General features: G+C 40.0%; 1 protein-coding gene across 1 annotated transcript in view; it reads right to left on the bottom strand.

Moving 5' to 3' along the window:
- The window catches only part of LOC143186251 (uncharacterized), a 32,682-nt gene extending 21,234 nt beyond the window's left edge, over positions 1-11,448 (bottom strand). The window contains exons 1-7 of the mRNA XM_076389821.1: positions 11,345-11,448; positions 11,179-11,260; positions 10,934-11,143; positions 10,757-10,888; positions 10,676-10,712; positions 10,478-10,624; positions 10,379-10,432 (exon numbers count right to left, since the gene is read on the bottom strand). Coding sequence (XP_076245936.1) covers positions 10,379-10,432; positions 10,478-10,624; positions 10,676-10,712; positions 10,757-10,888; positions 10,934-11,143; positions 11,179-11,260; positions 11,345-11,448 — 766 coding nt within the window. The remainder of the gene's footprint in view (positions 1-10,378; positions 10,433-10,477; positions 10,625-10,675; positions 10,713-10,756; positions 10,889-10,933; positions 11,144-11,178; positions 11,261-11,344) is intronic.
- Positions 11,449-12,017: the final 569 nt, after the last annotated feature.

Below are 12,017 nucleotides of genomic sequence, written 5' to 3'. Positions count from 1 at the left end.
CTCAACAGTCTGGACGCTGGCATAATATTTTCATTTCACGGTGGAATGCCCGTCTGTCCCATATAATATGTCCAGTGAACCCTGATGAACACGAAACCGCAGCCAAACGCGTGTTCGAGTCATCCTCAAACCTTCCTCTTTTTTATTACCGTTGCAATAAGGCTCAAAAGAAGATACGAAAGTTTGCCCTTCATTAGAGGTTCAAATCGTCCAGTTGAAATGTCGCAGTCACTCCAGAAGACCTGAACTCAAAAGTGTCCAATTGATGGCACGGCACAAAACCGTACCAAATAGTTTTTGGTCATTTCGTGTAATTTTCTGTGGAAGTGAATGGAGCAAGGACAAATTACGATTGGTGCAATTTCGAATGGTTTTCTCTCGCGACCCTGTTTCCTCGATTGGAATGTGGCGTATAATTTCAGTTGATTAAATTGCTTTATTACTTTCGCCCTCCAACTGCAAATTTTCGCTGTAAACACATTTTTCTGAACAGAAATACTTTCTGCAACAAGATCCGAATACACCTGTACTTAGTTGCTCAAAGTAGCAAACAGTGCATCAAATATTTTGACAAACATTTGAAAGAGTACTATTAATATGAACATACAATCTCGAACTTGATTTTTGAGTGAATATAATCAACTTAAATGAGGCATTAGAAAATACAAACATGATATATTAAATATCATTACAACGTACCTATACATTTAAGTCTTTCAAGTATAAGTCTTGCATAGTAAGAGTTCTATCTCAACGATTCACTAACGTTACTGTTAGCTCCATGACACGTCAAATGACACTGATACATTGAATGTGCTAAACACTATCGCTATAATAAAGTAGCAAACTGAGATCCCCATTGCTTAATAATACCGTCTAGTTAAAGGTAGCTTAAGAATATTTGGCAAAAGAGAAGTCGCTTCCCCCTTCATCAGTTCTATCTTCGCAAGCAGTTGGTTTAGGGGCAGGAGCAGTGAACTCGCCCTGTCGCAAATCGGTGAGAACACGCATCCACTAAGACGGCGAAGCGTCGTCAGGACGTCTCGACGTCGTGATCGTCGTCCCCGCGATCTTTCGTCTCCGTCACCTTCGGTAAGGTACGAGACCACCTCCGGGGCGCACGAGTGTTTGATAAACCGGTTAAGGCCCATCCCTGGATCTGTTTGCCTTTGGCTTTTGTAACTTTACTAGTGTTGTGACTCGACTCGGAGCTAACACGAAAAAAGGGTCCGCGGATGGTCCCCGAGCAAACAGTCCGTGTGTGTCCCGGATCAACACGGCGCACGCCTCTATCGGCGACCGTAGTCTGCTAGCGGAGGAGGAACACGCGGATGTGGAGGACGAGACGGCCGCAGGCGGATTTAACTTTCCATGATATGTTGGGGCCGTAATCGAGGAAACCACCTTGCGTTTCACTCGTTTCCCTCGGCTCTGTCAAACTGCCCTGCTCTGAGGTATCGTTGTGTCTAAAAATTTGAGGGATTTGTTTGAACTGGGATACACGGAACGAGTAAGGTAGTTAGAGGATACAAGAGACAAAGGAGTTGAGGACAATTTTATGTAAACTTGAAGTGAAAATGAGGAATACATGAAGTATGTGATTTTTTTTAGAAAAATTGAGATTTAATGTGGAATATTTGTCCAAAAAAAGACCTCGAATACAGTTCTTAAAGAAGCGTTTTTAATCAATTTTGATGTAGATTTTGTATTGTATAACGTAATACACTGTATTGTGTTGTACTGTATTGAAAATACAGGTAACAGATTTTAGATGAACCTGTGTCCGAAAATGAGTAAGTAATCTTCTATAAAATACTAATAATTTATTATCAGAGCTATTGTTGTAGCTTTCCTAAGAAAATTGATAAAAGAATTCATAAATTAGAAATAAATAACAGAAAGTATGAAAATATAATGAATTAAGTACAGTTGCTCTAATTTAAATCATATTCACAAAAATTTAAAGAACGATTCAAATTTATTTTTATAATTCTTTGTATCCATGAATAACTTTTCTTTGCATATCACAAAAAATAACGACAATCACTGAAAGTTGTTTAAAGCAAGTTATCCACAAAGCTTTTCTAACACATTTACTCTATTGGGAAGAGTGTTATAAATCTAGTTTACACAACTGTTTCTCGGTTTATATCAGTTCGCAAAAAGAAATGTCTTACATAACTTTACAAGTAACAATTAAACGATATTAGTTCAAAACTGATCATACATATTCATTGAAAAACTGGAGCGAAACGCCTTGTAGCTCCTATTCGTCTGTTTCTGATTTTTCTATAAAAATGGCAGCATTCATATTCCTAATAGACCGTCGATCTTTCATAACTCATTAATAAAACATTATCGGACGAGGGTTCATTTGAAGCTTTCTCATCTACTTGACTCCCATAATGCGCCTGCATAAATTCGGCCGCATACTTTCTGTTCATCCTCTATAATTAGCCAATCACGTATAACGAGGTGCGCAATGTATAACGGTTAAGGTAATCGACACTGAATTACGAGGTCAAAAATTTGGCGAAATTTTCGGTTCACGGGCAAGAACAACGCAGATAATCTGCAAGGGATCACTCACGGTCACGAATTCTTTAACTGGCATGGCGATCTAGCTGAATTTAAGAAGGGTCGGAAAGGCATTCCACCTGCGAAATTTAGGATTCCTTATCGTATCACAAAAAATTTTCATTTGGATTTATTTTAGACACGAAGGACCAGTTTCTCGGGCCTCGTTTCTCTCCCGGCAGTTAATTTATGTTTTCCGAGTCGATTTATACGTCGGATTGAATTCCGACTCTGAAATAATTATATGATTGGTTCTATCCAGCCACGATGGCAATCTACGGTCGTGTAATTACACAAAATTTTTCCATTTCGAAACGAAATATTCGACCGGCTTTTAATACGGTTCTTTTCGATCCACGCAACCGTAACGTAAACTCTCATAGTAGTAAATGAGATACAAAGAAAGATAATAAGACGAAAGGAGAGATCGAAGTAAGTCGAGAGGACGATATCTTTCTTTCCTGCCGTCGATCATGAAGCCAAATAAACACTAGGAGGGCCAAACTCGCGCGGTTTCGTTCGCTCTTAAACTCTTAACGCTTAGTCATTCGTTTACTAATTTTCTCTATAAAGGTCTCTTAATGATTGATGAGGTATTAGTGGCATTCGATCCGACAGAAGTGTCGCGTCTGAGCACAATGGAGCTGCGTATCTCTCCGTTATCTGCTCTCGAAAGTTATGCAGGGGAAGCACGAGCACCGTTTCTATTGGGAAATAATGTCCACGTATATAGGTATGTACTCTAGTTTGAAAATTATTGTCAATGGCTAGCACAATCTGGATTCGATACAGAATACATTCTTGAAAAGTGTATAACATGGAAATTGCAGAAATTTTGCACCTTTATCTATGCACGTTGGATCAAGTCAAATAAATTATACTGCTGTGCTATAAATTGCAGTATCTCAGTTTATTACAAAAGCCATAGAAAGAAGAAATTGAAATTATTTCTATGGTTTCATACTTTTTTCACCTCTTCGAAAAAGTGAAATACAAAAATCTATGTAATATTTCTATAATAATAGGTACACATTTAGAAAATTGTTTCAATTGGCTCAAAACATTATAAAACCTAACTAAAAGTTTCAATTATATCTAATACACGAATTAGAGTAGGAATAAATGTCCACTAATAATCTAAGGGACAGAAGAAAACTAAATTAAAACCTCTCTACGTGACCATGATAACTTTATCAAGTAGGTACTGCTTTTGCTGAAGAGGTAGGCACCTATCTCTGTGCGAGAATTTCGCAAAAAGATGATTAAACTTTCCTCTACCATTAAAAGACCAGGTGCACCATGATTACAGTGTGCAAGATAATGCCATATGATAATAAATTAATTCACCGACTCTGTCCGACGACTTCGTTTAGTCAACACGATTATCGTATAATTATGATCTAGGAAGTCTAGACGTTCTTAGTTTGTGGTCAAATGCTAGCACGTCTATGATGAAACAAAATGAGAAACTGTAGCACACAGAAAGAAATTGCAGTAGGTACCGTTTGTCATGAGAAACGAGAAAAACATAGTTGGGCTATAAATGCTGTCAATGTTGCCTTAAGTAAACAACCATATTAGCTTTTCTGCAAATTGATAATGCAACGTACTTGCATTGCAAATTACTTTACACACGATTACTACTCGGCTAATAAAAGACGAAGTGCTATTAAATAATAGCAGTTTCACATATTTGAGAACATTTGCTAAGGTTTTAACTAACAACGTAAAAAGTATTGCACTTGTCGAATAAATATGTAGCTGAACTCGTTCAAGCAGGTTCTCTTTCAAAAAGGAAACGTGAACGATTTGTACGATCGCGCGACGTGCAAATACAGACAGGAACATCGCGGGGAATTCTCACGTGTCATTGCATCATTATGTACATTACAACAAAACTCGCAGTTAGATGCACCTCGTAGTTAGTTCTTTCTCGCAAGCGATTCCGCGAAATGTCCATGATAGAAATAAACCTTGATTCCCTCTCGTGAAGCGCTGCGAAAGAAACGGACGCGATCGAGTGGTCGGAAATTTAGAGAGCTGATAATAAAATCGAATTAGTCAGCCGGCTTATCAAGCTTAATAAAGCATTATTCGACGACCAACTACGACTAAACTCGCTCGCGCCCGAACCCGCAGTTTTCGGCTTATCGAGTACCAAAGAAATAGAATATTACTTAAAGATACGAAAGTGGTAAAAGCTAGAGAGAAAGTGGGTAGAATTTAACAATGTACACACACCGCCTTAGTGTGGCGAGGGCGAACGCTCCGGCCACCAGCAGCTCGAAGATCATCTCTTCCTCGGCCTCCTGCAGGAGAGTCTTCGGCGTCTCCCGTCGATACCTCTAGCTCGCATCAACTCACGCACTTCCGGTCCCAACTTCGCGGCTGGGCTCGCTCGTCCCCGGGAAAAGTCAGTGGGTCCCTCGGAATCGGCGATCGGCACGCGAGAAAACAATGAACAGCGAACGGATTCGGACGCGGCGTGTAAGGAGGAACGCGCGTCAGATCGATGTCAGCGTGACATAACAGCGCACCAGGAATCTCCACATCGTGCGATTCGCGCGTTCGCGTGTCCCCCGTGAGATCCTCGTGAATAAAGAGGCTCGTGCTCCGACGACAGTGTCACGATACGAACAATCCGCCCGCGGACAGGAGCTTTCGTTGACATCCGAAAGAACAACGTGGTCCTGATACGATCCCTTCGGCTGTAGGCAAAGTTCCGAGCGGGAGAACCGGCGCGGTTGACCATTCGGCTTGCCGATCTCGTGGTGACTGAGTGGGTCCTCGGTTGCGGCTCCCAGTTACTCACTCGGGCTCACGAACTCACTACTCACCTCGTCCTCTCGCTGTTGCACGCTCGCTCACCGGCACTCGGTCCCACCTCCTTCCCTCCTGCCTCCACCTCCTACGACACACCACCTCCTCCCTCCCGGCTCCACTCTACTCCTTCAGCTACCTCTCAGCCCACCCTCGCCGATTCGAACCACTCGCTGCGTGGGAGATAGATGCGCGTCTTGACCCCCTCGAACCACGATGATTTCATTATACGTATTATTAAGCCCTTAAGCAGCGTCGCCAATTTGTGCGTCTTTTCACCGACCCGGGCCAAGGGTGCGTAGCTTTTCGAATCGACAAGCAATGAGAGAAAGTACCTTTGACGAGCAAGCTGGAATCGATTATAGACGACGGGGGGGCGCTTTTGACGAAGACCCGCGAGCTTTCGAGAGGTTACGTGTAGGTAAGGGTGAAACAGTTGAGTATTCGAAGCATTCTCGTGAGGGAAGGATTAAATGTCATTTTGGGAGGGAAGAATGTGGAGTACATAGAGCGGTTGGGTCTTAGCATTTTAGGTGGTAGGGGGAAGTAAGGGTTCGTTTGCGTTCTGATGGAAAAAGAAGGCTTATTGGTAGATCGCGTAAAGGTTTGGTTAGTGGGTGTAATGATTGCACATATTTCGTCACTGATGAGTAAGTACATGGTATCGGATTAAATGGGCGATATCGTATTTGAGAATTTGTCAGTGAAGAATTCGAAGAATCGGTTTATAGCGTCTACGGATTTTAACCTTTAATCGAGTTTGACTCATCTTCGAGTCCAATGCGAATCTTGATGGACAAACTCTCACAGAAATCGGGAAATTAATTTTACAATATTATAGTAATATCACATACTTTAACTTCAAAAAGTTCTACAATTTCATCGTTTCAAATCCAAAGCAATCAAATGTTAATAAATCATCGTAAAATAAATACAATCGCGAAGTACATTCAGTGTCAAGAATTTCAACAAATTAGTTTCCCTATGTTTTCCTCAAGTGTCTCACGCGAAACTAAACGCAACTCGAAGTCCATACACTGTACTGAATTAATAAAGTTTGCAAACAATGAGGATTCGCTAGATAGCGAACGCGACATATCAGCGGCATTTTCGTTGTGCTCGGTAGAGCCAATACACTGTCAGCACACGTCACTGATAAGATATTACGTCTGCGATTAGAAGTGTCGCGCGTCGCACGCCTCGATCAGGCGGTTGCGAGAGACGCGCTCGATAGTTGGCGATATCGGGTGTCGCGATTCCGGGCAAAGTGGTTGTGTTACTTTGAAAAGGTTCGCGTGGATGCTTCCATGTGCATGGGTTGCGTTCCTCGGAGAACTGCAGCCATTAGCGGGTGCAAATTATTCGAATATTATGCACTGCAAATTAGAAAGCCCCGCTGAGATGGCCCATGCAAGTCCCACTGATGCTACTCCGGGATTTTAATTTAACGATGCGCGCGCGTTGCTTTAGCATTGGGCCTCAGGACACGCGATGCTCTTGGCAGGATTCGTCTACGAGAGGATCAAATTACCGCGTCAATTATGGTGTCACGTTGTTAATTAACTAGTATGTAGCCCGATCTAACAGTAGCTCGCAGATTCTTTTGAAATGATGGCTGTTTGGAACCTCAATTGTACTGTTGAAAGTAATTTGAGACTAAAGAAAATTCGAAAATTTTTGAAGTTTTGTGTTCCTAAAGAATTCCAATTGTCCTTAAAATTTTTTAAACGATTTTATGTTTATTGTAAATTAAGTCTAAATAAATATTTCTTTATATAAATATTTCGTTCCATATTTTTACTGTTAGTTAGCACTGTTAAGTCATTCACTTATTCTTCTTTTATTGAGGACTTCAATCATTTTATGTGTTCAGGATTTTCAGAACTTCGTAAAATTTTTCAAACTTATCATAACAGCCTCGCAAACTGTATTTCGAAACTTCCTGAGTTTCACTTTACGGCTTAAAAAGTCTTAAGATTAAGACTGGAATTATCTGTCGAACATTTCCGTATTCGAATACTCGGACAACTTGTAGATATATTCGAATAATTTTATGATGCTACACACAACGTTTCAAGTTTTGTACATTGTGTATTTTGTCTCATAGAATTTACAGAGTACTCCAACAGCAAGAAAGTACTCTTTAAATATTTCGTAAACATGTATCTTTCCTATTTTCCCGAATTTTAGAACCGTATAAATCTTATCATTACTTTTCCAATATTGTGAAAAATTCTATCGAACTTAGTACTCTTTAATTACTATTTGACTAATTTCTGAACTATCAAATCTAAGTAGGTTTCTGGACTATCAAAGTCTAAGTAGGTTTTCCATTTTTATACCGTCTCATCTCAATGAATCATTCTGTTAAGTCATTGTTGAAACTGCGAAACATGGGTGCGAATCTGATATAGCGTGCTACTCCCTGTAATTTGTATGTCAGCAGCGTATGAAAACCTACAAAGGAGGTTCTTTTAATTCCTTGTAATTTTTGTTGAATCAAAATGCATCCGTACTGCTCTATCGACTCTCCGTTGGAAGTCAACGACAAGACGAGAAACGTGCAGCAGGGGTTTCCCCGAGTTTTATCGTTTCTATTCTTACGTATTCGTTACATAATGCTGCAAAGGCATATTCCTTTTCCAAACAATTCTTACTTCGGTAGGAAGAAGAAAAAACGGAAAATTCTCGTTACGCAAGGCTAACTCCTGAAATCGGTCGATTTCCCGGCACGGTCGTTGTTTCCGACTAGTGTCGATACAAGTGTCAAGTTTTTGCTAGTCATTAGAACGGAAATACGTGGCACCGTTGCACGACTTATTTCTCGGTTTGCCTCAGATACGTTTCCTCAGTCATTCTTTCGACTGATCTTAGTAAAGACGAACGAGGTTGAAAGAGATTGCGGAATATGTACGTACTCTTTCTCTCTACGCTTTGGCTGCCACACTACATTCTTTATCAGAAATCCTTTAGGATATGTAGAATGACTTTTATTTTGAGTGGAATTATTAATTCTAATTAATTTTCTTTTTATTGATTTCTTAGCGCTTCTTTCTTTAATCGTTGTAAAATATTTTTCTTACTAATATTATTGATGACCGGATATATTAATATTATTTATTAATTGGTCAAGGTTTTACAACCATGAATCAGTCACGTAAAAGTCGAAGTGTTAATTTTGAATATAATACATGTTGTATAAATTATGAATACATGAACCTGTTTGGACTAGTTTGAATGGGTTTGAAAATTCTAAATTACTTTTGTAGGTCTACAGCAAAGCTCTTTCAATTTTAGTAAATTTAGATTGTGGTGAACAAACGTTATCAAACAAATTGCTGACAGCACATTCCACAACGAAAGTAAGCTCTTAAACGGAGCAAATTTTTCATCTTGTAACCATATCTGTTTCTAATCACAAATACTATATTGTTATAGTCGCATTCCTGTTAGAAATGGTACCATGTCATAGCTCACATTAACCTGCTTTAAGATAAAATCGATACACGGCAAGTAGCGATTGGAGTTAGACAGGCGCCGCCAAAGATGATTCATAATTGATAACGGTCTGTCATGCATGTTTGTCTGTTCGAAAAGGAATTCGTGCCATCCGAAATGATGCAACTTTTATATTTTGCGTATTGTATGAAAGTCGAAATTTGATCCTAATTTTTTAAAACTGAGAATAAATCACCGTCAAGACTGATTTTGTCACATAACTTAAAATTAATGACTTTTTCAAATTATATATAGTTAATAGTTATATCAAAGACCCAAGTTAATGTTACGCACTCTAGGAAATTTTACATTTACTAACTTTAACCTCTGGGACACATTTCGTGATGTCTGATTCATCAAGTATTTCTTCAATTAACAGTATTATATTATACCATAATAGTATTTGGTAGATCAAGATCAATAGGTAACTTTTGAATAATTTCAGAAAAATGAATTAATTATAACCTGAAACACGTAGACTTTAATTTAACCATAATACTAGGATATATACCTATAGCAAAATGAAATAGAATTCTTCATGGATTCTGAAAGGCAATTTTTCTGTACTGAACTAACAACCCAATTTCAACAAAACTAATTCAAGCTAAACTTATAAAACTTAGAATACTAAGTACGAAAAAAGATCTAGAAATCTCTAAATCCTGAAGTAAGAAGAGAAACTAGCAGCGTGATTTTTTCACAAAAACCACTTAATCAGCAGAAGTAAAGGCGATTATAAAACCATCTTCCTCGGCTTCAAGGGAAGGTTCACAGAAAGCGCCACCACTTTGCTGTCAAGAATCTATCCCCGGCTAAAAGAACGTTAAAAGAGCAGAGCTCCTGGCAGCAGACGTGAATGGCGTTCAGAGCTCCCTGCAAGGAGCCGTGGCACGAGCGATTCGCCACGGGTGAGTTTGCGCCTCCTCGATGCGAGGAGAGGCTTGAAATCCATTAGTTCCGTTAACGATAAGGATCAGGATCCACCACCTACCCCGAGGAACCGCGATCGACGGTGAAAAGGAGAAGCTCGCACGATCGCAGCACTCGTGAACGCGTCCGTGATGATCGTTCGCAAAGAAATTACACGTACGAAGACACGGCTGGGAAATTGATGGCAAAGTAAAAATAGCCGAGTATGCGATTATGCTAAAATCGATGAAACTGGCATGCCTTGAACTGGAATATCTTCTTTAACCGATCATCGCGTGCTTGCGACCTCCGCTTTAGACACCTTCGGATGATTAGCACATTGAAAACGTCCGTCGAGGAAACGTTGATCAGTCGAAACAAGGGGTAGCTCGGGGAAGATGGTGGCTCTCCCTGTTCTAACGTTGTTCGCGACACGTGCAGATCGATTTTTCCCGTGGTGCATCCGGCTATTTTAAACGGAGCCACGCGCGGTGGTCCGCCGGTTGAACGCGCGCGCATGCTTCCTAGAACGTTCGCGTGAAACCGAGTCTGCTTATGAGTCATTCTCTCTCACCTATTCGCATTCTCCGTGGCCGATGTTTAATCCACCTTGTCGACGAGGTTCGTACTTCTCGATTTCACGAGTTAGTCTCGTAGGACGTCGTGCACCCACACACACGCGCACACACGTCGAGAGGAGCGCGCGAAGGAGCGCGAACTCGAAGGGGGTCACTCGAACGATCGAGAGTCGTGATCAGCGCACGCTCTGTAAGGACACTCTCGCCGTATCGGATTAATGAATGACTAGACAGGAGTGGAACTATGAATGAACACCGCATAGCATTAGAGTACTATATAAGCGTGCACGTACGTTGTGGGCGTCCTCCGCTCTCGGCCAATAGGATTCCCTTGCGGTGACTTGCACGCGGGTTTAATACGATTACGTCTTGACGCCGGCTTTTTCTTGGAAATTCATCGGCTCGGGACCGATCGCGAAGACGACCCGCGAACTGATCGCGCGCACGCCAACCGTATCACCTCCATTTCCGTTTATCGGTGCATCCAATCCAGCCAGCGCGAATCGCTCGAGTCGAACTCACTCCACGCTTTTGGCCGCGAGGTGATTCACGCGATTTAAAATATCTGTTGGATTTAATTGGATTTCATTTCGCTTCGTCGAGGAAAATGACGGCTGTCGAATGGACTCTGAATGAGATAGCCAAGGAAGGTGACCAAGTTGACTGGCTGTTGTTGGCTCTGTGCTAACTGGAAGCTCGTTTGTGGTTATAATCAGGTGTACGATTAAAATAAATATTAGATTGAATTCTAAGTAATCTACCTGAACAAGTAGATAGTGCATTACTGATAATGCACTTTGTCGTGTTGGTAGGGGTAATTGTGTCTCGTTGAGAATGTATTTGAGAGGAGAATGATCACGTAGATATCGGTATGCGAACTATTGAACTCAATGTAATATTTTCACATTTTTTATATTTATTTATAAATTATAATATTGGAATGGCTATGTTCCTATTTATACGGTTCTGTGTTCTCATAATTGTGATTCTTACCTGCGATCATTAAAGCAGTTTTAGGGATTTCGTGTTTTATTTTAAGTATTTTATGAAAATTAATACCTTCCATTTGTTGTGTGCCTTTTTAATTGTGTCTAATAATGGGTCTGAAATATTTAATGATATATGTGCCTGAGAATAATGAAAAATCTTTTAAAACAGTAATAATAAGGGTATAGTAATAAGTATCTTTCATACATTCAGAGAATGGAATAATAAATCTCGATAAAATAATTGGGGAATTACTTCTGACTCAATCGTTTATCGTAAAATCTATAGTAAAATTTGCATAGAATGTTGAAACAATAATCTGTTCTTCCTAAAAGTAAAGATTATTGTTTCAGTTGGTTCTTGTAGCAATTACACGAAAAAATTATAATTCCTATACTATGACTAACTCTTGTCGTCACAGAATTCCCAATTCTTATAATAGATACATTTCATTTATACAGGATGTAACAAATATAACCTTCGATGTTATAAAGGGTGGTAGAAGATCCAAATTGGCCTCCATTTATCATGATCAGCCTCCATTTTGCGATAATAATGACTTAAAGTTAGCATATCAGTCTTTTAAACTAACAATCAGAGAATTTTGTGATTTTGCAGATACAATGAGGGACAGGAATAGAGCAAATA

The sequence above is a fragment of the Calliopsis andreniformis genome, chromosome 12, assembly GCF_051401765.1.
Source record: "Calliopsis andreniformis isolate RMS-2024a chromosome 12, iyCalAndr_principal, whole genome shotgun sequence".
NCBI lineage: Eukaryota > Metazoa > Arthropoda > Insecta > Hymenoptera > Andrenidae > Calliopsis > Calliopsis andreniformis.
The sequence above is the reverse complement of the archived record's forward strand: the minus strand, read 5'-3'. Positions and strand labels throughout refer to the sequence as shown.